At 46.2% G+C, this 27,847-nt stretch overlaps 2 protein-coding genes across 6 annotated transcripts; one reads left to right on the top strand and one right to left on the bottom strand.

Moving 5' to 3' along the window:
• Window positions 1-267: 267 nt before the first annotated feature.
• Window positions 268-14,202, top strand: FKBP1B (FKBP prolyl isomerase 1B). Of its 5 annotated transcripts, XM_054476522.2 has the most exons (5): window positions 406-450; window positions 4,456-4,503; window positions 5,027-5,094; window positions 11,343-11,455; window positions 13,589-14,202. In XM_054476522.2, the coding sequence occupies exons 4-5, from the start codon at window positions 11,345-11,347 to the stop codon at window positions 13,715-13,717; spliced, it is 240 nt and encodes a 79-aa protein (XP_054332497.1). In that variant the 5' UTR covers window positions 406-450; window positions 4,456-4,503; window positions 5,027-5,094; window positions 11,343-11,344; the 3' UTR covers window positions 13,718-14,202. The 5 variants fall into 5 exon arrangements, with proteins under 5 accessions (XP_054332495.1, XP_054332496.1, XP_054332497.1 ...); XM_054476520.2 differs by lacking the exon at window positions 5,027-5,094 and having other exon boundaries at window positions 268-450; XM_054476521.2 differs by lacking the exon at window positions 5,027-5,094 and having other exon boundaries at window positions 268-450; window positions 13,544-14,202.
• A 3,897-nt stretch (window positions 14,203-18,099) lies between these two features.
• On the bottom strand, window positions 18,100-27,745 carry SF3B6 (splicing factor 3b subunit 6). Its single transcript, XM_054476578.2, has 4 exons — window positions 26,657-27,745; window positions 24,582-24,700; window positions 18,836-18,974; window positions 18,100-18,365 (listed from the first exon to the last, which is right to left on the bottom strand). Exons 1-4 carry the CDS (start codon window positions 26,684-26,686, stop codon window positions 18,276-18,278), a joined length of 378 nt encoding a protein of 125 aa, XP_054332553.1. The 5' UTR covers window positions 26,687-27,745; the 3' UTR covers window positions 18,100-18,275.
• Between the last annotated feature and the right edge of the window lie 102 nt (window positions 27,746-27,847).

Genomic DNA, 27,847 nt, shown 5'->3' with positions numbered 1-27,847 from the left:
TACAAGTCTGTAGGACCGGGTTGACTTCCCAGAGCTTACTACAGATTAGATGCTAAATAAATGTGTATTGGACGGATGGGCGAATGAATGGATGGATGGAGGATGTGGTTGTGCTTACCACGCTCCCCGGTCAGTGGGTTAATGTCGTCAGGCGGGGCCAGGCTCGCTAACAGCCGGGCGGGGTCCCTTCCCCCGGGCCCCGCCCCGGTCGACCCCACCTTTTCGCGCGGCTCCGCCCCGCCGCCCCCTTCCCAGTGGCCCCTCCCCGCGCAGGTCCCGACTCCAGCCGCACCTCCTCCGGCTCTGCAGTGGCGGCGGGGAGGCGAGCCGGAGCGACTGCGGGGCTGGGGCCGGAGCCGAGCCGGGGTCGGGCAGCAGCAGGGACCCCCAGAGGCGGGGCCTGTGGGACCGCTATGGGCGTGGAGATCGAGACCATCTCCCCCGGAGACGGTACCGGGCTCCCTCCGGAGCCGGGGGAGCGGAGGGGTCCCGGGGCGGAGCCCGGAGGGCGGGGGTCTGATTCGGAGGTGGCGTGGAGGGTGCTGAAGGGTCGGGGGGCTGGATGGGGAACGCAGGCGGAGACCCCGGACTGGATTCTTGGGGGTCTAGGAGACCATCCTCCACCATCCTCTTCCGCGCTCACCTAGGGGAATGTAGGCGGCAGCCCGGAGGCGGGGGTCTGCGGCCCGGAGGCGGGGGTCTGCGGCCCGCCACCGCCCCGGGCTTCTCCTGTCGCGGCTGCAGTCGCTCGGTTATCCGCTGCTGCTGATACCCCAGCCTGGGTTTCGGCTTCGCTTTCCCTGCCCTGCTCGGCGAGCTCTGGAAAGCAGGACCTGCTCTCGGGTCCCCGCTGCTCGGGGACCTCCTCCTAGCGCGTCCCCCGCCGGGCCTCCCGTCGGTCGCTTTCCTGCGGGCCGGGCTGTGAGCGGCTGTGGGGACAGACCCAGGCTGGGGAAGGGGGAAGCGCTCCCTTGCCCGCTTCCGGATCTCGCTTTATCCTCCCGCAGCTTTCAGCGTCCCTGGCCACCCTGTCCACTCCCATGGCCTCCACATTGAAGCTTCTAAGCCCAGCCCTGCGACCTACAGCCGGACCTCTCCCCGGACGTCCCAGGGTGCTCCCTAGTCAGCAAGTCCAAAACAGAACTCGCGCTTCCCACCTTCTCCCCTAAGTGATCCTCCTTATCCCCTTTAAGTGTCTCACTTTCCCTAGTCCTTGTATTACTGGGTCTGGGTGTGCAAGGAATAGCCATTTCTTTATTTCTTGAAATTTAATTAATACCAAAGCCCCCATTGTCTGCAGGGTTTGATGGGCAAACTTCATATCAGATATTATTAATATGAACAGCTCCCCTCCCCAGGAAATTGGAGAACTTCTTGGCTCCAAGCCATCTTCCTTGTCCAATCCGAACCACTACTTCGGATATCCCCTGGAGTACAGGCTTCTTTGCCCACGCAGGAAACATTGGTGCTGGGTCCCAGAAAGCATCTCCCTGAGGCCTTTTCATCCCTCAGCAGCCCCTGAGCTAATCTCCCCATCTTCAGTCTCACCTCCCTGCTTTCAATCTCGTCCCCAATCTCATATTCACTCCCTTTCTATATCATAGCCTGAAGACTCTTCTTAAAATGCAGTGGCTCACACCTGTAATCCCAGCACTTTGGGAGGCCGAGGTGGGTGGATCACAAGGTCAGGAGTTCGAGACCAGCCTGACCAACATGTTGAAACCCCATCTCTACTAAAAATACAAAAATTAGCCAGGCATGGTGGTACGCACCTGTAATCCCAGCTACTCGGGAGGCTGGGGCAGGAGAATCACTTGACCCCGGGAGTCAGAGGTTGCAGTGAGCTGAGATTGTGCCATTGCACTCCAGCCTGGGTGACAGAGCAAGACTCCATCTCAAAAAAAAAAAAAGAAAAAGAAAAAAAAAATGCATGTTTGACCATGCCACTCCCTCAGGCAGAAGATGTTTTAATGATTCTTCCCTCTCTCCCAGGAGGGGCCTTTGGTGCTATGGTCTATTCTCATCTTCCACACTAGAGCTTCAACTCTCACCACCTGTCCTAAGCCCACCACTAACTTTTTCCTCCAGCTTTCCCAAGCTGCCTGCAAGTTGTCAAACACACCACTCGTTCAGCAAATATTTATTGAACGTGTGTGCTAGGCCCTAAGGTGACAGAGTTGAAACACAGGATTCCCGCTATTGCTGGACTGAGGGCCTTTGAACATGTTACATGTCGTTCCCTCTTCCCAGATGGTGTTTTTTCACTTCCTCTGGCAAACTCTTACTTGTCTTTCAAGACCTGGCTTCGCCATTCTCTCCTCTATGATGTTTTCCTTGACTTCTGTGGTCAGTTAGCTGCTCCCTCCTCCAGGCTCCCATAGAGTCCTCTAAATATCAGCTCTGTGGTTAGGCTTCCTTAGGCTTTGTTATCCAGCCCCGTAGCTTTAAATTCCAGCCAAATTTATACCTCCAGTCTCTTCATCTGCCTACTTGCAATATAAACTCAGATGTCTAATAGGCATCTCAAGATTGCCACCCGCACAAATCTGTTCCTCCCGTCTTCCCTATCTCAGAAAATAGTTGCACTATTCATCCAGTTGCCCAAACAGAAAACCCAAGCATCGTTCTTGTTGTCTCCTTTGTCCTCATCCTGGACCCCATTTCCAATCTGATTGCATGCCCTGTCAGCTCCGCTTCCAAAATATGTCTCCAATCTATTTCACTCTCTTCTCTGCTGCCACCACCTTAAATCAAGCTATCATTGATTTCTTGTCTGGATTATTGCAGCAGACGCCTAACCGTCCATCCTACACATAGCAGCCTGAGTGATGTTATAAAATCTTAATTCAGATTATGTCATTCTCTGGCTTAAAACCCTCCAGTGGTTTCCTATTGCACTTAGTATTAAATCCGGCTCTGCAAGCCCTGCATGATCCATCTCCTTCCCACCTCTCTCCTCCCTCCCTTCTTTCCAGCACCTAGCCTCCTTGCTCGCTGCAAATGTATTGATTCTGTGCACTTGTTACTCCTTCCCCAAGTGCTATTTCCCAGTATTTTGCTCATCTTTCAAGTCCCAGCTCCAGGGGGCACCTTCTCCAAGAGGCCATCCTGGACCACTCTGTCTGAAATGGCCTGTCCCACTACATCTCCCTTTAATACATCATTGTGTATATTTTCTTTAGAGTATTCATCATAATCCATAATCATTTTGTATATTTAAGTTTGTCTCTGTCCATTAGAATATAAACTCCAGGGCGGGTGTGGTGGCTTATGCCTATAATCTCAGCACTTTGGGAGGTTGAGGTGGGAGGATCTCTTGAGCTCAGGAGTTCAAGGCCAGCCTGGACAACATGTCAAGACCCTGTCTCTACAAAATGTTTTTTAAAAAATTAGCTGGGCATGGCGGCATGCACTTGCAGTACCAGCTACTCAGAAGGCAGAGGCAGAAAGATTGCTTGAGCCCAGGAGGTCAAGGCTGCACAGAGCCGAGATCATACTATTGCACTCCAGCCTGGGTGACACTGAGACCCCTACTCTTAAAAAAAAAAAGTAAACTCTAAAAGAACAGGGATAGAGATCTTGTTTGTAGTGTTCACTGCTGTATCCCTGTGATCAGGCACAGGCTTGGCACACCATAGGTACTCAGTAAATATTTGTGGTTTTGTTTTGTTTTGTTTGTTTATTGTGACAGGGTCTTGCTCTGTCACCCAGGGTAGAGTGCAGTAGCATGAACACAGCTCACTGCAGCCTTGACCTCCTAGGCTCAAACAATGCTTCCACTTCAGCTTCTTCAGTAGCTGGGACTATAGGTGTGCAGCACCACACCCAGCTAATTGAAAAGATTTTTTTTTTTTTTTTTTTTTTTAGAGATGGGGTCTCCCTGTGTTACCCAGGGTGATCTAGAACTCCTGAGCTCAAGTGATCCTCCCACCTCAGCCTCCCAAAGTGCTGAGATTACAGATGTGAGCCACCATGCCCGGCCTCTCAGCAAATATTTGTAAATTATTATATTTATTCATCCTTGATGGATGGATTATAATCTGCATTGTAATCTGGTATTTGTGTGTCTGTTTCCCTACCTTCCTCATGAGTTTATACATTGCTCTGCATGTCTGAAGTCTGGTCCAGGCCTGGCACATAGGAGGCCAACTGTAAATGTCTGTGGAATGGATGATGTGAAGTAAAAGGGGCAATCAAAGAAAGTGGGGGTGGGGTGGTGGGAAAGCCCAGGAGAGAGTAGAATTGAGAATACTGAGGGGGTAAAGTAAATCCAGGCCAGAGAGGTGACGTGATTCATTCTGGCTCGTACAGGGCCCAGAGCCAGAACTAGGACCACAGGCATCTCCATGGCATGGAGGGGAATGCAGGCTGGAGCTCTTGGTCAGGATCATACTTAATGTCCCAGGTGTTTTTCCAATACCCTACTCCTTCATCTGCCCTCTTGTCTCCCTGCAGGAAGGACATTCCCCAAGAAGGGCCAGACGTGTGTGGTGCACTACACAGGTAGGCCTCACCCCCTCAGCCCCCACCCAGTCCTTCCCCTCCCAAGGCAGGGCTGTCCTCTGAGCTTCTCTCCAGAGGTGCCTGCCTCTGGATCAGGCCTAAAGCCCAAGGCAGCAGGGTCTCCCTGTGACCAGCCATCCCCTACTCCTGCCAGCCAGTCTAGTGGGAATGATAAAGGAGGCTTGGAAGGCCAACTCTTTCCCTCTTCTACCAGGAAGGGCCATCCATGGTGCCAGCTTCTAGGTGAGTCAAACACCTTCAGTCCCCTTCCTTCTGTTGCAGGTGTGGTGGAGCCCCTGTCCCTGCTGGGTCTGTCTGATATTTGGAAATCCCTCCTAGAGCTCCCGGCAGACTTTCTCTCCATCCTGCAGTATCATTAGAGAAGAAGAGGAAGGGAGAGGACAGACAAGTCACCCAGAGGCTCCGATGCCATTTGAGGGGTGGGGTGATGGCAGTGCTTTTCTCTGGGTACTGAGGGAGCCCAGAGCGGGACTGATCCCAGTTGGATGCTCTTTATCTGCAGGTGAGGTAGAGTGAGTTCTTCAGGACTGCTGGCAGGAAGATCATGAGCAGGTGTTTGTTCCAAGGGAGGTGAGCACCCTGCCTTGTGACCTGCTTCCTAAAGTGGCAAACTCGATGACAGCCACTTAGCAGACAGCAAGCCCAGATTAATTCCTAGGACATATTCGGATGGGGCCATTTTTAGCAGTTCTGTGGGCCAGTATGAAGCACAAGGTTAATTCTAGGCAGATGGTGTAGATGTTTTCAGCAGTTGTGTTGCTGATTGCTGACGTCAGTGGGCTGGACCATGTTTTATCTCCTGGTGATGTGGCCTAATTACCATGGGTCCTCTGGGGCCTCTGACCTGTGTAATTGATTTAACAATTTTGCATGTTATAGACAGACCAGTATTTATCAAGTTACTGAAACCACAACATCCTTTTGCAAAGTCCTTTCACAATACATACATAGGGCAGCAGCTCCTGTCTTGGGAGAGACTGTCTTATCAAACATAGCGGGAGACTATGGGACTTTTGGTAAACTTTTAAGTTAAATATAAATATAGTAGAGAACATAATGTAAGATGTCCAGGTCAATGAATTTTTTCAAAGTGATCACACTTATGTAACTACCACCTAGAGAAGCATAGAACGTATAAGCATAGAACCAGCATCCCCAAAAGTCCCCATGATGCCTTCTCCCAGTCATTTCACCTCCCTAGAGGTAGGTATCATTGTTTTTTTGTTTTTTTGTTTTTTTTTGGTCATTGTTGTTGTTGTTTTGAGACAGGGTCTCACTCTGTGACTCAGGCTGAGTGCAGTGGTGATCACAGCTCATTGCAGCCTCGACCTCTCGGGCTCAAGTGACCCTCCTGCTTCAGTCTCCTGACTAGCTGGGACCACAGACACGAGCCACCATGCCTGGCTAATTTTAATTTTTTTTAGAGATGAGGGTCTCACGATGTTGCCCAGGCTGGTCTCGAACGCCTGTATGCAAGTGATCCTTCCATCTTGGCCTCCTAGTGCTGGGATTACAGGTGTGAGCCACTGTGCCTGGCTGGCAACTATTACTCTGACTTTTGTCTCCATGGATTGGTTTTGCCTATTTTTGAACTTCATCTTAATGGAACCACAGCGTATGTACTCTTTTGTGTTTGGCTTATTTCACTCACTATTATGTCTGCGAGATATATCCAGAGTGGTTTATTCCTCTACAGTATTTTAACGTATGAGTATGTTGCAATTTATATATCCTGTCTACCGTTGATGAACATTTGGGTTGTTCATAGTTTTTGTTTATTACAAACAGTGTCACTTTGATCAGTCTTGCAGGCATCTCTTAGTGTACATGTGTACAGACATATGTGCATGTTTCTGTTGGGTATATACCTGGAAGTGGGGTACCTCCTGGGCTCAGCGTTAGCAGTACTGTCTGACAGCTTTCCAAAGTCGTTGTGCCAATTTCCACTCTAGGCAGCTGTGTAGGAGACTGCCAGTTAGCCTGTGTCCTCCCCAACACTTGATATTGTCAGGTTTTGGTTTTGTTTTGTTTTTTCTTTTTTTGAGACAGAGTCTGTGTTGCCCAGGCTGGAGAGAAATGGCACGATCTTGGCTCACTGCAACCTCTGCCTCCTGGGTTCAAGCGATTCTCCTGCCTCAGCCTCCCGAGTAGCTGGGATTACAGGCGCCCGCCACCATGCCCGGCTAATTTTTGTGTTTCTAGTAGAGATGGGGTTTCACCATATTGGCCAGGCTGATCTCAAACTCCTGACCTCAGGTGATCTGCCTGCCTCGGCCTCCCAAAGTGCTGGGATTACAGGAATGAGCCACCACGCCAGGCTTTGTTTTGGTTTTGGCCTACTCTGGTGAGCGTTCAGTACTATTTCATTGTGGGTTTTTTTTTTTTTTTTTTTTTGAGACAAGGTCTCACTCTGTTGCCAAGGCTGGAGTGCAGTGGTGCGATCTCGGCTCACTGCAACCCCGCCTCTCGGGTTCAAGTGATTCTTGTGCCTCAGCCTCCCAAGTAGCTGGGATTAAAGGTGCGCACCACCACACCCAGCTAATTTTTGTATTTTTTGTAGAGATGGGATTTTGCCATGTTGGCCAGGCTGGTCATTGTGTTTTTGATTTGTGTTTCCCTGATGATGAATGAAGTTGAGCACCTTTTCCTGTGCCTACTGGCCATTTGGATATCCTCTTTATACTGCTCTAATTTTGTCCATTTTAGAAAATTAGGTTTTCTTTTTCTTTTTCTTTTTTTGAGACGGAGTTTCACTCTTGTTGCTCAGGCTGGAGTGCAATGGCGCAATCTTCACTCACGGCAACCTACACTTCCCGGGTACAAGTGATTCTCCTGCCTCAGCCTCCTGAGTAGCTGGGATTACAGGTGTGTGCCACCATGCCCGGCTAATTTTGGGGTTTTTAGTAGAGACAGGGTTTTGCCATGTTGGCCAGGCTGGTCTCAAACTCCTGACCTCAGGTGATCCACCTGCCTCAGCCTCCCAGAGTACTGGGATTACAGGTGTAAGCCACGGTGCCTGGCCGGTTGTCTTTTTCTTGTTGATTTATAGTTTTGTATATGTTTTGGATATGAGTCTTTTGTTGGTTATATCTATCCCAAACATCTTCTCCCACACTGTGGCTTACCTTTTTACTCTCTTAATAGTATCTTTTGAACAGAAGTTCTTTTTTTATAGTTTTTTTTTTTTCTTTTCTTTCTTTTTTAAATTTTTTTTCTTTCTTTTTTATTTTTGAGATAGGATCTCACTCTGTTACCCAGGCTGGAGTTCAGTGGCTCTAGTCTTCAGGGATCATGACTCACTGCAGCCTTGACCTCCTGGGTTCAAGGACTCCTCCCATGTCAGCCTCCCAAGTAGCTGGGAGTATAGGAACATGCTACCATGCCTGGCTAATTTTTTTTTTTTTTCGTGATGGAGTTTCGCTGTTGTTGCCCAGGCTGGAGTGCAATGGCACGATCTCGGCTCACCACAACCTCTGCCTCCTGGGTTCAAGCAATTCTCCTGCCTCAGCCTCCCGAGCAGCTGGGATTACAGGCATGTGCCACCACGCCTGGACAATTTTCTATTTTTAGTAGAGACTGGGTTTCTCCATGTTGGTCAGGCTGGTCTCGAACTCCCTACCTCAGGTGATCCACTCGCCTTGGCCTCCCAAAGTGCTGGGATTACAGGCGTGAGCCACCGGGCCCAGCCATCTGGCTAATTTTTAATTTTTCTGTAGAGAGGAAGGTCTCCTTATGTTGCCCAAGATGGTCTCGAACTCCTGGGCTCAAGTGATCCTCCTACCTTGGCCTCCCAAAGTGCTAGTATTACAGGTGTGAGCCACTGCACCCGACCTGAACAGAAGTTCCTGATTTTGATGAAGTCTGACTTATCAGTCTTTTCCTTTATGGTTAGTGCTTTCTGTGTTCAGTTTAAGAAATCTTTGTCTGTCAGGCCAGGTGCAGTGGCTCATGCCTGTAATCCCAGCACTTTGGGAGGCCAAGGTGGGTGGATCACCTGAGGTCAGGAGTTGGAGACCAGCCTTGCCAACATGGTGAAACCCTGTCTCTACTAAAAATACAAAAATTAACCAGGCATGGTGGTGCATGCCTGTAATTCCAGCTACTCAGGAGGCTGAGACAGGAGAATCACTTGAACAACCCAGGAGGCGGAGGTTGCAGTGAGCTGAGATTGAGTCGCTGCACTCCAGCCTGTGTGACAGAGATGAGACTCTGTCTCAGGAAAAAAAAAAAGAGAGAGAAATGTTTGTCTCTAGGTCATGAAGATATCCTTCTATTTATTATCTTGTAGAAGCTTTATTATTCTATCTTTCATATTTAGGTTTATGATTCATCTGGAATTGATTTTTTTGTGTGTGGATTTGGTAGGGGTTAAGGTTCATTTTTTTCCCATATGAATATACTGTTGACTCAACAACCTTAATGCAAGAAAAAAAGAAACCTTTATTTGCTGCATTGCAGCGGTATCTTGTCCAATCAAATCACCATGTAAGTGGGTCTGTTTCTAGACTGCATGGTTTTGGCTTAACTTGTAGCAATAGATAAATGAAGTTATTTATCCAAAGTAAATTAAGTCACGTGAAACCTGAAGAAACTAAGGAATGAGAAATGAAAGTCGGTATACAAATGGAGTGTGTGAATGTGTGCATGTGTGTGTGCATATCTGTGTGCATATTTGTACAAGTATGTATCTGTGTGAATGTATGTAGACCTGTGTATGTAAATATTTTCTTAGCATCTGTTTGGCTACCAGGGCTTTTCTCCTGAGTATGAGTGCATAAGTGCATGTGAGCATGCACAAGTATCTTTGTGTATTTGAATATCTTAGCAACCTTAGCAAATGCATGCGATTGTATTTGATCTTGTTAGCATCCATCTGCATGTACCTCTGTGTAGCCAGAAGGGTTTTCTTCTTTGCCTCATTTAGTACCCAGGGCAAAAGCTTAATGTATTCTACTCAGAAAGTAGTTAAATAAGACTGTTTCTCTAATATACATTTTAGTTGTAGGAATTAGGAAGTGGCATCATAGATGCTCCTACACTAAGCTGGCCCCGCTTCCTATGTTAAATATGACACATCTGAGGCCCTGGGAGAGGAAGTGATTTGCCCAGTGTCACACAATGAGTTAGAGCCAGAGTGAAGTCAAAACCCAGTCTTTGGATGTACAAGCAAGGTCTTTTTCTAGTCCCAAATGGCCTTTTGTGGTCCAGGGACTGCCGGGAGCAGTCGTGGAACTGCATCATTTACAGAAGGTCTGATCTTTGAGTGAGAGTCACAGAAGAATTGAGAATAGCTGTTGGGCCTTGGGCTGCTGGACTGAGATGACATGTGGACATCGGGATGACAAGGCTTCTGAAGCAGAGGCTGGGGAACCCGGAACTGCTGAACCAGCACCTGGGGGGGTTCTGGTTTCAAACAGCCCTCTTAGTGCAGAGTCTGGAGGCCACCTCTGACCAGCTAGGTCACCTTACACTGTTCCCTGCGGTAGGGGATGATGTAACCTTTGGGTTTTCCCTTTTGGGGGAAACTTAGGAAACCTTAGGAAGCTTATGCAAGGACTCAACCTGAGGCTGGAATAGCTGGGAAAACAGAACTTTAGGCAGAGGAAGTGGCATAAAAAAGTTGAAAAGTCTGGCTGGACATGATAGCTCACACCTGTAATCCCAGCACTTTGGGAGGCCGAGGTGGGTGGATCACCTGAGGTCAGGAGTTCGAGACAAGCCTGGCCAACATGGCAAAACCTCATCTCTACTAAAAATATTAAAAAATTAGCAGGGATAGTGGCAGGTACCTGTAGTCCCAGCTACTCGGGAAGCTGAGGCAGGAGAATCCCTTGAACCCGGGAGGCGGAGGTTGCAGTGAACTGAGATCACACCACTGCACTCCAGCCTGGGCAACAGAGGGAGACTCCGACTCAAAAAAAAAAAAAAAAAGTTGAAAAGTGCAGAGGAATTTGAGAAAGGCATGACCTGAAAAGGACACAGAGGGACGGGAAGGAAGGGGAAAACAGAGAGGGTTATAAGCAGGCCAGAGCCGGATCGTGAAGTGCCGATGTGCAAGGTAGGCATTTGGATTCTGCCCTGGGGAGCTATTGAAGTATTTTGAGCAGGGGAGTAATAGAATCAGATTTGTGTTTAAAGAAAAAAAAAAATCAGTCTGCATGCCAAGTGGACAATGAAACGGAGGCGAGTAAAAGAGGATCAAAAAGACCAATTAGGAGGCTGTTCCTGTGTACAGGTGAAATAAGCTGGTGACTTGGTCGTGGTAATAGAAACGAAGAAAAGGCCAGGCACAGTGGCTCACGCTTGTAATCCCAGCACTTTGGGAGGCCAAGGTGGGTGGATCACTTGCAGTTCAGGAGTTCAAGACCAGCCTGGCCAATATGGCAAAACCCTGTTTCTACTAAAAATACAAAAATCTGCCGAGTGTGGTGGTGGGCGCCCGTAATGCCAGCTACCTGGGAGGCTGAGGCAGAAGAATCGATTGAACCCAGGAGATGGAGGTTGCAGTGAGCCGAGATTGCGCCACTGCACTCCAGCCTGGGTGACAAAGTGAGATTCTGTCTCAAATAAATAAATAAATAAAAATAGAAATGAAGAAAATAGGTGGATTCCAAAGATATGGAGGACTTAGTGATAGGCAGTATGTGGGGGTGAGGCAGAGGGAAGTGTCCAGATTTCCTGCTTGGGCAAGAGGATGGCTGGGATCAGAAGAGGAGCGGGTGTGTGCAGAAAAGTCATTCCATTTTAGACATGTGGAATCTGAATTGGGAGTTTACTCATGACCACAGCTCTATCGCACCCGATTCTTGCTTTGACAGGAATGCTCCAAAATGGGAAGAAATTTGATTCATCCAGAGACAGAAACAAACCTTTCAAGTTCCGAATTGGCAAACAGGAAGTCATCAAAGGTTTTGAAGAGGGCGCAGCCCAGGTAGGCTGAGGATTCACATTAAAGGGGATCTGGGGAGTTGGGGATCTGGGTTCAGCACTCTGCCCTCCACCTCCACCTTCACCCGCTCACAGACCACTACTGCTTTGACTCTACCGCCAGGGCATGGCAACGCCATCTGGTGTCCCCTCCTGGCTTTGCGTCCCCACCCCTCTCCTTGCCAGCATACCTCTTTTGTGTCCCTGGGGGCTCTCATCCCAAGCACATCCCCCTAGACTTGCTCAGAACTAGCTGAGAGAGCCAGGCACGGTGGCTCACACCTGTAATCCCAGCACTTTGGGAGGCCGAGTGGGGCGGATCACTTGAGGCCAAGAGTTCAAGACTAGCCTCACCAACATGGTGTAACCCCATCCCTGCTGAAAATACAGGCGTGGTGGTGCACGCCTGTAATCCCAGCTACTTGGGAGGTTGCGAAAGGAGAATCACTTGAACCGGGGAGGTGAGGGTTGCAGTGAGCAGATATTGTGCCACTGTACTCCAGCCCAGGCGATGGAGTGAGACTGTCTCAAAAAAACAAAACAAAAAAATAAACTAGCTGAGGTCTACCAGTTGTCTGGGACTGAGGTGGTGGAAGAGTTGGGGTGGAGTAGGCCAAGAAAATTTTTTGTTTTTTTGCTTTTTTGAAAAGAATTTCAGACTTACAAAAATATTACAGAAATAGTACAGAGTTCTTCTATACTCTATCCAGCTTCCCCTTCTTGCATAACCATAGTATAATTATCAAAACCAGGACATTCACACTGATACAAATTACTTACTTATTCAAATTTTTGATTATTTAAAATTCAAAAATAGATTTAAATTTCACCAATTGTCCCACTAATGCTGAGCGGGTTCTCAGCAACTGCTGTGATGAGCCCTGGTTCAAGCTGTTCTTCTTTGGTCTGTCTGTGAAGTCCTGTGATGCTCCCTTACAATAGGTCTTGTTTTTGGTGTTTTTTTTTAGAAAGAGTATCAGTCTGCCACCGAGGCTGGAGTGCAGTGGCGCAATCTCGGCTCACTGCAAGCTCCGCGTCCTGGGTTCACGCCGTTCTTCTGCCTCAGCCTCCCTAGTAGCTGGGACTACAGGCGCTCTCCACCATGCCTGGCTAAATTTTTTTGTATTTTTTGTAGAGATGGGGTTTCACCGTTGTTAGCCAAGATAGTCTCGGTCTCCTAACCTCGTGATCTGCCTGCCTCAGCCTCCCAAAGTGGCACGAGCCACCGCGCCCGGCCTGCTTTTTGTTTTTTATTTTTATTTTTTTTGAGACGTAGTCTCACTCTGTTGCCCAGGCTGGAGTGCAGTGGCACAGTCTCAGCTCACTGCAACCTCCGCCTCCCAGGTTCAAGCAATTCTCCTGCCCCAGCCTCTCCAGTAGCTGAGATTACAGGTGTGCACCATCACCATCACGCCTGGCTAATTTTTTATTTTTAGTACAGACGGGGTTTCACCATGTTTGCCAGGCTGCTCTCGAACTCCTGACCTCAGGTGATCCACCTGCCTTGGCCTCCCAAAGTGCTGGGATTACAGGCGTGAGCCACCACGCCCAGCCTTTTTGTATTTTTTAGTAGAGACAGGGTTTTGCCATATTAGCCAGGCTGGTCTTGAACTTCTGGATTCAAGTGATCCGCCCACCTCGGCTTCCCAAAGTGCTGGGATTACAGGTGTGAGCCACCACGGTTGGCCACAATAGGTCCCCCTTGCCACCTTGCTGGTGACTCTAGTCTCTAAACCACTTTAATGAACTGCCCCTGTCACCTACTTGAGTATTTATGTGTGCTATTCATACACCCTCTTTCCTAAAGAGGCCTATTCTTTGGAAGAGGGTGAACTATGAACAAATGGAAGTGTTTCAGTCATACACAAATTGAATAACCAGTAATGTTTGTCAGCTGCATGAATTTGAGACCACTCTGTGAGGGTTACTGCCCCACAGTCACATCTCTGCTGAGGCAGAATCTGCATTTGTTACAGCTGTTAGCACAATTTCAATGTATCCCATGTAAAATTCATCTGAGATCTTCAGAGTTAACATTGAGGATGGTTTGGGAAAATGCCATAGTCATCTAACTTTTTTCTTTTAAATCAAGCTGGGTCCTCTTTCTCCTCTCCCCATCTGCCCCCATCCCTGCTAGATGAGCTTGGGGCAGAGGGCGAAGCTGACCTGCACCCCTGATGTGGCATATGGAGCCACAGGCCACCCTGGTGTCATCCCTCCCAATGCCACCCTCATCTTTGACGTGGAGCTGCTCAACTTAGAGTGAAGGCAGGAAGGAACTCAAGGTGGCTGGAGATGGCTGCTGCTCACCCTCCTAGCCTGCTCTGCCACTGGGATGGCTCCTTCTGTTTGGGGCTCTTGATCAGTGTGCTAACCTCACTGCCTCATGGCATCATCCATTCTCTCTGCCCAAGTTGCTCTGTATGTGTTCGTCAGTGTTCATGCAAATTCTTGCTTGAGGAAACTTCGGTTGCAGATTGAAGCATTTCAGGTTGTGCATTTTGTGTGATGCATGTAGTAGCCTTTCCTGATGACAGAACACAAATCTCTTGTTCGCACAATCTACACTGCCTTACCTTCACTTAAGCCACACACACAAGGTGCTCAGACATGAAATGTACATGGCGTACACAGAGGGACTTGAGCCAGTTATCTTTGCTGTCATTTTCTCTCTTATAAGTTCTGTTGGCTGCTCACTTAAACAATGTCCTCTTTGAGAAAATGTAAAATAAAGGCTCTGTGCTTGACAAACTCCTGTCCATTCTTATTTTAGGTAGGAAGTGCTCTAAGGACCACACAAGCCAGTTGCCCTTGGGAAAGAGTGGAAAGAAAGGAGGGTTCCAAGTGGCTAGGCGAGTGATAAATATAATAGCTACAATGTGAGCATTTTACATGCTGGGCCTTGTTCTACATACTTTTTTATTTATTTATTTTTTTGAAGTGGAGTCTCGCTCTGTCACTCAGGCTGGAATGCAGTGGCACAATCTTGGCTCACTGCAACCTCCGCCTCCTGGGTTCAAACGATTCTCATGCTCACCAGCACGCCTGGCTAATTTTTGTATTTTTAGTAGAGACAGAGTTTTGTCATATTGGCCAGGCTGGTCTCAAACTCCTGACCTCAACTGATCCACCTGCCTTGGCCTCTCAAAGTGATGGGATTACAGGTGTGAGCCACTGTGCCTGGCTGTATACTTTTAAATTATTACCATCGATCCTCTAAGCAACCCTGCACAGTAGATATTACCTGCCACTCATCTCAGGCTCAGAATCCTCCTCTGCATAACTAAAGAAATATAGGCTCCAAATCTTGTAGCCTAGCAATCAGATGTGGGACTTGAGCACCTTATGTGCTCTTGCAATCTTTGTTTGGACTACAGCCAGAGGGATGAGCTCCACTCACCCAGATGGATACAGAACACTTTTTGTATCTAAACAAATGAAAGTGTGTTAAGGGCTTGAAGTCATATACTAACTCACATTGGGAAGTTCCTTGTGAAAACAATGTGTGATTCTGAGCTTGTTTTCACATACACTGCTTAGTTTCACCTAGATTTGTTCTGACTTACATTGAGGAATTACTTTTGAGAAGAATGTGTGATTCTGAACTTGTTTCCACATATAGTGCTTATTTCATCAACATTTATTGTAACCGACCAGAAACACCAGTTAGGTTTTAAAATCAGCACACTTATTGGTGTAGGTTATATATAGGCCACAGGAGTCTGAGGCAATATACTCAAACATTTTTCTTTTTTTTCTTTCTTTTTTTGAGACGGAGTCTCACTCTATTGCCCAGGCTGAAGTGCAGTGGCATGATCTCAGCTCACTGCAAGCTCCGCCTCCCGGGTTCACACCATTCTTCTGCCTCAGCCTCCTGAGTAGCTGGGACTACAGGTGCCCACCACCACACCTGGCTAATTTTTTGTATTTTTAGTAGAGACAGAGTTTCACCATATTAGCCAGGATGGTCTCAATCTCCTGACCTCATGATCCACCTGCCTTGGCCTCCCAAAATGCTAGGATTACAGGTGTGAGCCATCACGCCCAGCCTCAGACATTTTTCTTTCAGTTGGTATAGGGTGAGAAAAACTCCTGGCCATAGTTGGGGTTATTCTTTTTTTTTTTTTTTAATCATTTATTTATTATTTTTAAAAAATAGAGATGGAGGAATCTCACTATGTTGCCCAGGCTGGTCTCGAACTCCTGGCCTCAAGCTATCTTCTCTCCTCAGCCTCCCAAAGTGTTGGAATTATGGGTTTAAATCACTGCACTCAGCCAATACGGTTTTCTATCAGTGACGACTTGGAATTGTTTCAAGATTGAGGACGGAGGGGCTGATAACAGGTAGTGTTAGTGTTCCTCATAGACCCACTGATACGTCACATGATGTCATATATATGCTATGAGGCCATGTCATCTTGGCTACATGATCTACCTTTTTTGTCTCCAAGAAATCCTGGCTGTATTCCTTTGCTGAGGGTGGAGGAGCTAATGAAGAAGCAGTGCTTTAGGATGGAGAAAACGAGAGAATGGAACTGCCTTGCATTTTAGTCACCCAAAGTCCCTGCGCTCACCTCTATTGTGAGACTAGATCAGCCAGAGGGTATTTCCTTCAGAATGTCTTGGTTCCTGGCTTTCTTTGATGACCCAAATGCCTACAATAATTTCTCAGAAGTCAGCCTGCATAAAAGACATACGCATATTTTCTGCTGTGACACCAATAAGATAACAAAAGATGGCATCAAGGACTATTTCAGGTGCCCACTATGGGGCATATAAAAGATCTTGGTCTAGAGTATTTATAGCTGAGGTGGGTCAAAGGAGACACCCACTAAAAGAACTCCCCCAAAGTGCAAACACATACTGGCTAGCACCTGAAGAGGACGGGCTAGGCTCTGCAGGTAAACTGGGAAATTAACCATTTTACTGGAGCTCTTAAAAGATGATGCAGAAAATTATGATGCAGTATACTAATGAGTCTGGACATTGGCCTGTGAGAGCCACTAAAGTTGTTAAACAGAAGAACAATAATAAGATCAAGGTCACATCAGTTGTTTTCAAATTTTCAGTCAATGAATTCTCTATTCCTACAAATTTTTTTCTTAGAAACTCAAAAATTTAACCTAAAGGAAAGCAGCTCTGGCACATGTGTGTGCACATATAAACAGTCATCTGTTGCACTCTTAAAAGCATTTGAAAAATTGAGCTTTGGATGCCTTGCACAGAGGACTGATCATCATTATATCCTCAGCATCTTGGTACAGTACTGTGTGCAGAGTGGGGGTCAGTGTTTGTCCACTGAGTGCAAGTTCTTGTAACTTAATTGGGACAGGATATGGAATTTCCAGACAATTAGAGGGAAGTTTTAAAAGTCTTAACTTTAGGTCATGAAATTTAGCTAACAGATATATCAATCCAAATGATGGACTGGTCATGATTGCTAATAGAAGGAATTTCTCCTTGTTATTAAAACAACTACACCAGAGGCAAGCTAGCCTGCCACTTAGACAAATCACACTCTAAGTTTTAAAGCCTAATTTCAGTTTTTCTCTTACAAGAAAGTCTTTTAACAAATTCTTTTTACATTACCTAAAGGCACACCATGCATTACAAAAACTAACAATGCATTCATAAAAGCATTCAAAAGAAAATTACAGCTGTAGCTCCTTTCTTATCTGCCCACCCTTAGAAATGACTCTGCTCTCTTACACTGCTTTCAAAAAACACTCAGATATAATTAAAAGCAGAATTGATGCTCTTTGTACATTGAAGTGATTCAGTGTATGTACCTTCAAATTGATTTTAGGTTCCAATCACACACAAAACAATTAGTCCATGTTTTTCCATTTGGTCCATGCCTAAGCAATAAAAAGCAAATTACGGCTATATTCTCCCAAGCTGCCATGATGATGAATGGGGTAATAACCATACTGTTTCCATGTCATGGGAACTCATGATAATAAGAATGAGCATTAAGTATTTTATTTATGGCAAAGATATATTATGAGCTAAGGTCCAATATATATACAGATACTTAATAACTAAAGGAAAAGTCTACATAAATACAATCTTAGACATGTAACAACCAACACCACTACCCAAGCAGCTTGCTCTCAAATTTCTACCAATGTGACAATTATGTACCCATAATAATTAAAAAAAAAATTAAAGAGGCAAATCTAAGTTTCTAACAATGTACTATCATCTAAATGACCATTTCTATAATAGACCTCTGTTCTAAAGACAAGGGTACCCATATTGACAAAGGTATTTTGTTAACTATTAAGCAAGCATTATTCAAATGTAAAGGCTTGGTTAATAACTGGTTGTTATCACACCAGCTTTGTATGTTAGCATTTTATTCATTCAACCAATGTCATGAACTTTGGTTTCCTCACCTACAAAATGCAAATACCTATCTTCACTGAGTTGTTATGAAGATTTCATTATTAACGGACATTCAATAAACAGCAAGTTCCTTTGATGGCTAAGCACTGCACCGGGCCCTGGAGGCATTAAGAATGTAAAGAGGTCCTATTCTCAAGAAACTCAGAATCCCTAGGAGCACCTACAATTCTTGATAAGCCTCAACTGTTTTTTTCCTGGTATCAAACAGGAAGGGAAAGTTCAAGAGAAAAGACTGAGGTGTTTCACAAAAAGCTACAAGTTTATTAACATAATGTATTCTAATAGTATCAAAGTTTCAAGCAGGTCATTTTGAACCTCAAATAAGAAATCACAATATTTAGTATTAATTAAAAAGGAAAAAAAGGTGGTAGCTGTCATTTGTGGGATTTAGTCCAAAATGAAAATGTAGAAAACATTTATTTTGGTGGATCTGTGTTGATGCCATATTTCTCCTTGAGAAGCTTCAACTGTTCCTCCTTCTTCTTTGTGTCCATCTTCTGAAATGCCTGGAAATGTGGTAAGCACCAAAATTAAATTACCAATCTACAGCCAAATGAATTTCATCAATAGCATTAGCCAAAAAAGAAAGTCATAGTAGACATATATCATCACAGTACAGTTTTACACTAATTCTCTTTTTTGAGACAGTCTCACCGTTGCCCAGGTTGGAGTGCAGTGGCGCGATCTTGGCTCAATGCAGCCTCCACCCCCCGGGGTTCACGCCATTCTCCTGCCTCAGCCTCCTGAGTAGCTGGGACTACAGGTGCCCGCCACCACGCCTGGCTAATTTTTGTATTTTTAGTAGAGACAGGGTTTCACCGTATTATCCAGGATGGTCTCGACCTCCTGACCTCATGATTCACCCGCCTCAGCCTCCCAAAGTGCTGGGATTACAGGCGTGAGCCACCGCGCCCGGCCAGTTCTACACTAATTCTCAAATGAGATCACTACACAATGAGAACTTTGCTATACTTACCCTGTTGGCATTATAGTACAAAACCACAAGGTATCTGTTACAAACATTGAATCCCGATAGGTGATCACATGCATTCTTGGCATCAAAGATGTCCTCATAGACCACATAAGCTGTTCCTCTAGTTTCAGGTGTGTTCCCCCTGGAGAATTAAATCAAACTTAATTAAGATATACATTTACCTGCACATTGATAGTTGACTTACAGAACTGTCTTTTAAACTGGTAACTGTCTTTTAAAAACAGTAAATTTAAATATGTTTTAAGTATTTTGAAATCAACCTGAAACCATCAGAGGAAATAAACATGGATAGATACATCAGATAAGCCTGTAATTTCTTGAATTAGGTAATTTTGTTTTTCGTTTTTATCTTAACTAAAATTTCTATAGGTCAAGCTGACTGTCACATCAGGAATACTAAGAACACAGCTACTACACAGAACAGCCTCGTGAGTTGTGGGGACTACAGGTGCTCTTGCCACCCTGACTGGCTCTACGTTGTCTTTGTTTTGTTTTTGTTTTTGTTTTTGTTTTAAGATAGAATCTCACTCTGTTGCCTAGGCTGGAGTGCAGTGGCACAATCTCAGCTCATTGCAATCTCTGCCTCTCAAGTTCAAGTGATTCTTGTGCATCAGCCTCCCAAGTAGCTGGGACTGCAGGCATGTGCCACCATGCCCAGCTAATTTTTGTATTTTTAGTAGAGACAGGGTTTCACCATGTTCCCCAGGCTGGTCTCAAACTCCTGACCTCAAGTGATCCACCTGCCTCAGCCTCCCAAGGTGTTGGAATTACAGGCATGAGCCACCGCACCCGGTCTACATTCATTTTTTAATACAACTCAAATGCTAATGCACGATACAGCTGTGTGGCTAGGGAGAAGGGCTAGGCTTCTGCAAAGATGGGAGTGGAAGTGTGCTTGTGGATAGGGTTATCTGTGAGCCAGGGCAGAATGCTGGAAGGTGGCTGGAAGTGGAAGCTGACCTTACTTATGGATACGAGGTTGCTGTTAGCGTAGGTATTCCTGGCCACTTCCTTCCTTCACCTCGCCAACTTCCTCTGGGAGAGGTAGAGAAGTTTGAGGAGCAACGGAACGCTAAATTGCAGGCAGCAGATGGCCACGTGACTGTTAGTGGAGACAATGGGTAGAGGTCCCACTCAGTTCAGGCTCTGGGTGACAAGATGGCCCCCTTGCCTCCATCTGTGTTCCAACCACCCAGTGCAACTGTGGAATGAGGTTTAAGACCGTGGGGTGACTCTCCATCTGCCACAGTCCTTACATAGGGTTGAATAAAAGCAGTGGAGCCACGGGAAGAGGAGGCACCTGCCTAGACTTGATCTAGGATAGGACTATAGTCTGGGCCCTGCTCAAGCTTGTGCTTCCTGTAAAATTGAAAAGGAATAGGGTACTGGGGGTGATTGGAGGGTGCCACTGTCAATGAATGCGCTCACTTTGTCAGGTTGTGTGGGCCTGATGAGGGGTTTTAGAATGTTCTTTAGGCTCTGGGAAGTCTTAACAACTTTCAGACTTTTGACTTTTAAAAACTTAACAAGATTTTCAGTTCCTTAAGAGCAAAGGTGATCTTATGAGTACTTCATTTGCTCCTTTAGTGCCACGCATAAGGCAGACGCTAATACGCCTTTGAAAAGTGGAGATCTACTTTCTCCTATCAATTCTCTCACATACACTTTGTCCAGGAAGCTCAAAACAAAACTAAACAAAGCAACTCTCTTTCTTCCTCTTCTATCTTCTTAGGAACTAGAATAGGGATAGACTAACCCCACTTTAAAGACTCTTCATCTTAAGTGTCCCAGCCCTAATTATCAACCTCACACCTTGAGAACCATATTATAATTTGAACTTTTAAAAGCATGTATCTGTACCTACCACGTATTGGACACTGAGCTAACATTATTTTCTTATTTTTTTGAGACAGAGTCAAGCAATTCTTGTGCAGGTGTGCGCCACCATGCCTGACTAATTTTTGTATTTTTAGTAGAGATGAGGTTTTGCCATGTTGGCCAGGCAGGTCTTGAACTCCTGGCCTCAAGTGATCCACCCGCCTCAGCCTCCCAAAATGCTGCAATTTTCTTGACTGGCATTAAAATCTTTGAGTAGGAATAAGAACACCTAAGCATGTAACTTAGCCTCTATGAGCTTCGGCTGCTTCACGTGTCCAGTGCCATCAGGCTCTATCACGTGCCCTACCTTCCACATGGGTTTAATAATCAAAAGAGGTAACAAGTATCAAAGAGTTTTAAAAAGTACAAAGTACCAAGTGCCTGCTACATGCCAGGTAGGGTCAAACCAAATCATCCTGATTTGACTGGGACTGTCCAGGTTTTATCACTGAAAGTCCAGTGTCCCAGAAAAATCTCTCAGTACTGGGCAAACTGGGAAGATTGGCCACCCTAGTGCCAGGTGCCAGGTATACAATAAAGCATGATCATAGTAATGGAACAGAAAAACAGCTGTTTCTCAATCTATAATTTAGACCTAAGCTCCTGTACCCTAAACTTCTATTAACCTATTCAACACATATAGACTATGTTCTTTCTGTGACAGGCACTAGAAATACAATAGTGAAAAAGACAAGCATCATCCTTTCCTTCAAGCTTATATTCAGGCAGTAGAAAGACATTAAATAACTATGAAATCATTATAAATCTTTTTTTTTTTTTTTTTTGAGATGGAGTCTCACTCTGTCGCCCAGGCTGGAATACAGTGGCGTGATCTTGGCTCACTGCAACCTCCACCTCCTGGGTTCAAGCGGTTCTCCTGCCTCAGCCTCCTGAGTAGCTGGGATTATAGGCATGTACCACCACGCCTGGCTAATTTTTGTATTTTTAGTAGAGACGAGGTTTCACCATGTTGGCCAGGCTGGTCTTGAACTCCTGACCTTGTGATCCGCCCACCTCAGCCTTCCAAAGTGCTGGCATTACAGGAGTGAGCCACTGCGCCCAGCCCTGAAATAATTATAAATCTTAAGAAATGTTTCGGCTTGGCACGGTGGCTCATGCTTGTAATCCCAGCACTTTGGGAAGCTGAGGTGGGAGGATCACCTGAGGTCAGGAGTTCAAGACTAGCCTGGCCAACGTGGTGAATCCCCATCTCTACTAAAAATACAAAAATTAGCCGGGTATGCTGGTGGGTGCCTGTTATCTCAGCAACTCAGGAGGCTGAGGCTGGAGAACCACTTGAACCTGGGAGGCGGAGTTTGCAATGAGCCGAGATCATGCCATTGCACTCCAGCCTGGGCAACAAGAGCGAAACTCCATCTCAAAAAAAGAAATGTTTCATAAAAGAAGTAGAAAGCTGTAACAGATAGGGAAACAGGGAGCTACTTCAGCTAGGGTGGTCAGGGAAAACCCCTCTGAAAAGGTGACACTGAAGCTGAGACCTGAAGAATGAGGAGGAGCCAGGCATGAGATGAGCTGGTGAAAACCATTCCAGATACAAGGAAAATAGAAGCACAAAGGTTCTGAGCTGCTCTGCACTCTTCTGAAGATGCCCCTGCTTTATTCCCTGTCCTTTCATTTTGGCTTTCTGAAACATTCTCTAACTTCACTGATTTTAAGCATCCCTTAATTGAATACTATCAATAAATTTTATAATGCCCTAATAAACCAATCACAACCACTTTTTATATTATTCTTCTATTTTCTTTTCTTTTGTTGAAACAGGATCTCACTCTGTCACCCAGACTGGAGTGCAGTGGCGTGATCTCGGCTCACTCACTGCAGCCTCAGCCTCCCAGGTTCAAGCGATTCTCCCACTTGAGCCTCCTGAGTAACTGCATTACAGGCGTGTGCCACCATGCCCAGCTAATTTTTGTATTTTTTTGGTAGAGAGGGGATTTCACCATGTTGGCCAGGGTGATCTCGAACTCCTAACCTCTGGTGATCTGCCTGTCTCAGCCTCCCAAAGTGCTGGGATTACAGGTGTGAGCTACCACATCTGGCCTATTCTATTTTCTATATTATTCATTTAGTATACATGAGGTGCTTACCATGTATCACACAAGTGCCATCAACACAAAAACAAAAATAATATATGGTACGAGCCCTGGAGGAACTCACAGTCTGCCCAGGGTGACAGATGAGTATAGAGACAACAGAAAAACCATGTGTTAACCTAGGAGAGACACATGGAAATGCTATGGGAGCAGAAAGAGTGGCTAATGTACACTGGGAAGGAAAACTGATAAAGTACCTTCACAGACACTGTGTAATTTCATCCAAACTAAAATTCTTTTAAGACAGTAGGTTAGGAAGACTGTATTTCATAGATAATTGAAGCCCAGATAAGGTTAAATATTTTCTCCAGTTTCATAAGAGTAGGCAAGCCAGTATTTGAACCCAGGCCTTACAATCAATCCATGCTGTTTCCACATTAAAAGCTAAAAGGCCACTACCCAGATTATCTCATACATGAAGAGAAAACCAAAAAAGGTAGGCAACTAGTCACACACATGGCTAGTAACAAGGCCTGAAGTAGAATCTTGTCTCCTGATCCCCAAGTCAGGGATTCGCCATGTTGGCCAGGCAGGTCTTGAACTCCTGGCCTTGTATACCATTCTATATCTAGAGCAGGGTTTCTTAACCTAGAGTCCATGTATCCCCTGAAATATATGCAACATGTGTGTATTCTTGTGTGGAGGGGGTCTAAAGCTTTTATCAGATGCTCAAAGGACTGAGACCTCCTAAAAAGGACAGCTGATCTATAACACTTTCACTTTCATCCCCATCTGAGTACCAATGATCATGTATTTCCAGCTCTTGGTTTACTCTCCGGAGTGACAGTGTCATTCAAAAGGAGGGTCCTCAAGACCTCACAGTCCTAAAGCCAGGAAGGAACTCTCAAGTCATACAAGACGGAATTCCGACTAGAAATAAAAACTTTATATGTAGTCATTACTGTGATAAAATAATAATTTTTTTAAAATAAAAATTTTAGAAATCCTTTCAGATGGACTCTTAAGTCACTAGCCCTTTCATATGAGTTTGGGTGTCAGAGGCTATGGTACTGTGTAATGTAGAGGTCCAATTTAGAGTCAGAAGATTTTACCACTAAGCACTGTAAGATAGAAAGGTACTTTACTCTCAGGGCTATAGTTTTGTTGATCCAAATAAAAGCACTTATTATGGTTAATGGTATTCAGTAGATGTCCAGTAAATATCACTTGAAGGTATGAACCCCAATCTTTATATTAAATTAAAACGTGAATGCTTGTAATGAGATGTTTTCCTCTATACTTTTAAATCTTCAATTGAAAGAGCTGTAGTTGAAAATATCATTTTTTTCTGTTACTTTTATACTCTTTTACTTAGTTTATTCAGAAATTCTGGGGTTATTTAAAGAGACAGTGATGATTGTTGAGAAAACTATAGAGCTACTGCATACAAAAAACATAGTGTAACAAGCTAGCTTTACAAATAATAGGTATGCAATAAATGTTAGTTCTTTCCCTTCTCAACCAGTTTCCTCAAAGCATTCATTACTACTTCAATGAATGCTTTGAGGAAACTCAAATCCTCTTCTTGCCTCTCATTGAGCTGGATCATTAGGGTCTCAGTAGGTTTTCTCCCCCCTTCAAAAAGATCTCATCTCTCTGATCTCAATGTGCTAGTCTCAAGGCTCTTGGTAAGGGTTGTTGCACTGCACACAGCACAGGGTGGCCTCATCGTCAGCTATAATTCTGAGATTACAGATTATGCTATCATTTTCTTTAAATGACTCAGTAAGACTCACACTCTGATTTGACGAATAGGTCCATATTTCCCAAATATATCATACATTTCTTCAGCTGTGATTTTGTATGGCAAATTTCTTATATACAATATCCGATTTACTTCAGGTGGAAGTCGAATCTAAAATGAGAAATATGTATTGTTATTATAATTAGGGGCAGAAGTGCTACCATTTAAAAAAATTCTTAATGATACATAATAATAAAAAGCCAAGAATAAGAGGTATAATTTGATGTTTCTGAAAATGGGAAGATCTTTGAAAAAGCAACAGAGGCTGGGTGCAGTGGCTTGTCCCTATAATCCCAGCACTTTGGGAGGCAAAGTGGGGGAGGATCACTTGACCCAGGAGTTTGAGACCAGCCTGGACAACATAGTGAGACCCCCATCTCTACAAAAATTTTAAAAAATTAGCCAGGCATGGTGGTAGGTACCTGTAGGGCTTCGCAAACCTTACCACCATCACTCCTGCTAACACCTGAGTTGGGCTATACCCTCTTCCCTGCCCATCCCAGGAGATGACCCTGATTCTTGTTTCTTGGAGAAAACAGACATGACCAATTGAAATACTTTTCATCTATATCCAACTACTTTCCCTCTATTACTACGCCAACCTTCATCTACTCAAAACCTTCACTTCTGAACTCAACCTATCTTTCTTCCATATCATGTTTCGCACACTCTGCTGGATTGCTCCCATTGGCATAAAAATACACCTATGTCACACATCTTTTAAAAAGTCAACTCTCTGGATGGGTGCGGTGGCTCATGCCTGTAATCCCAGCGTTTTGGGAGGCCAAGGCAGGTGGATCACTTGAGGTCAGGAGTTTGAGACCAGCCTGGCCAACACGGAGAAACGCTGTCTCTACTAAAAATACAAAAATCAGCCGGGCATGGTGGTGGGCACCTGTAATCCCAGCTACTCAAGAGGCTGAGGCAGGAGAATTGCTTGAACTCAGGAGACAGGTTGCAGTGAGCCAAGACTGTGCCACTGCACTCCAGCCTGGGCGACAGAGTGAAAGTCCATCTCAAAAAAAAAAAGTCAACTATCATCCAATTTCCCTACTTCCTATTTAAATGAGAACTCATGGACAGAGTGTCTTTGCTGTTTCCATTTTCTCAACTTCCACCATCTTTTCACCCCACTGCAACCAAGTTTTCATCCACTGAAATGATTCCTGTCATCAAGGTCACCAAAAGTCTCCATTTACATATCCAATGGTCAATTGTCTGTCTTTTCTTTCTTTCTTTTTTTTTTTTGAGTCAAGGTCTTGCTCTGTCTCCTGGGCTGAAGTGCTGTGCAGTGGCACAATCATGGCTCAAGGCAGCCTTGAATTCCTGGGCTCAAGCAATCCTCCCACCTCAGCCTCCCAAAGTGCGGGGATTACAGGCTTGAGCCACCTCGCTTGGCCTAACTTCATCTTACACCTCTAAGCGTTTTACAGTTGACTAATCTCTTTTTTGAGTTGTTTTTTAAAAAAAGTTTCCGTAACACTGCACTCTCAAACACTAGAATGTAAGCAGAAGGACTTGTTTTATTCACTGCTGTATTCCCGTACGTAAGACTAGTGTCTGGCACGTAGTAGCTGTTCAATAAATATAATCGATGAATTATGTCCCACATGGCAAGCAGAATACATAGTGCTCAAAAAATATTGTTTTAATTAATGTATTAATGAAGGATCCGAAAAGCACCATGATCTGAGGGGAATCCCTGGCCCTAGTTGTTGGTGAACCATTAAGTTAGTTGAGGACTCTTCTGCGCTATCGACTTTAAGTCAAGGAGATAATCCTAACGCCAGGTCCTTAGGTGCAGGTCAAGCAAAGAGGCTATAGGGGTAACACTATCACTGACACTAGGGTAGAGACTGAGGAACTCTCAAAAGGAGTGGGGGCAGAAATGCGGCTCAAGGAGCATATCTCTGAGGATGGGGCCAGGATAGTGTCTTCGCTGACAGGATAGGAATTCTGGAGTTCTCCGCTCTGGGGATGGAGGAGGGGCAAGAATGCTCCGATCCACGCCGCTAAGAAAGTCAAACCCGAAGTTCTCCTACCCTCTGCAGAACACCCGATACTCACGTTCGCCCTCTTGGCCGCTTGCATCGCCATCTTGGCGGGCTGATGAAGTTACCGTAGCAGATACTGGAATTCCTCCCGACACCTCCGGAGCTCGCTCGGCTTCGGGCGTTACACCGCGTTAGATGCAGGACATCAACATTCAGGACCCGCCGGAAGCTGTTACAGCGGAATAGCGCCGTCTTACGCTGAGACGCGCTGACGTAGCAGCCCCCTTCGAATAGACTCCGGGGTAAAACCGAGCCTGAGCGAGACTCGAGGCCGGAAGATGGAAAGACGAGCGTCCAAGACACTTCCGGGCTCTGTAGCGTAAAGGGCGGGGCGTAGCCTCCAAAAGGCGAGATGTTCCGGTCGGGGAGGCCCTGAGCAGAGGAAGCCGGGTGGAGAGGGCGGGGCCTGAGGAGGGCGGAGAGCTGGGGCGGGGCCCAGGTGAGCAACTGGGGAGCGGAGGAGGCGGGGCTTGAGCAGGGTTATGACAGGTAGGGCGGGACCCAGGTGAGTAGCGGGAGGGGGCGGGGCCTGAGGAGGGTGCTGAGTGCTGGGGCGGGGCCCAAGTGAGTATCAAGGAAGGCGGTGAGTTGGGGAGGGACCCAAGTGAGTAGAGGGAGGGGGCGGGGCCTGAGGAGGGTGGTGACGGTGGGGCGGGGCCCAGATGTGTAGCGGGAGGTGGTGGGGCCTGAGCAGGGCGGCGAGAGGTGGGGTGGGGCCCAGGTGAGTAGCGGGAGGAGGCGGGGCCTGAGGAGGACTGTGAGCTGGGGCGGGACCCAGGTGAGTAGCGGAAGGGATGGGGGCCTGAGGAGTAGGGTGGAAGTGCGGCGGGGCCCAGAAGTGTAGCGCGAGGTGGTTGGGGCTGAGGAGAGTGGTAGAGGTGGGGCGGGGATCAGATGTGTAGCGAGAGGTGGTGGGGCCTGAGGAGGGCGGCGAGAGGTGGGGTGGGACCCAGGTGAGTAGCGGGCAGGGCCGGGGCCTGCTGTGGTGCCCACTGGTTGCGGGGCGCGCGGGCAGGTGCGGGAGGTGGTGGGCCTGGGCCTCTAGCTGTGCGCAAGGCGGAGTCTGCGGGGTTCTGGCGGCTTGTGTCACGGCTGACGCTGTAACTATACCCAGAATCTCCGTCCCTGGAGGGGCCCTCAGGTTGAGCCTCAGCTGATCGGGCCTCTGTAATCCCCGCTGCGACGCCCGCCCGGACTCCCACCT

This window comes from Pongo pygmaeus, chromosome 12 (assembly GCF_028885625.2).
Source record: "Pongo pygmaeus isolate AG05252 chromosome 12, NHGRI_mPonPyg2-v2.0_pri, whole genome shotgun sequence".
In the NCBI taxonomy this organism is placed as follows: Eukaryota; Metazoa; Chordata; class Mammalia; order Primates; family Hominidae; genus Pongo; species Pongo pygmaeus.
The sequence above is the reverse complement of the archived record's forward strand: the minus strand, read 5'-3'. Positions and strand labels throughout refer to the sequence as shown.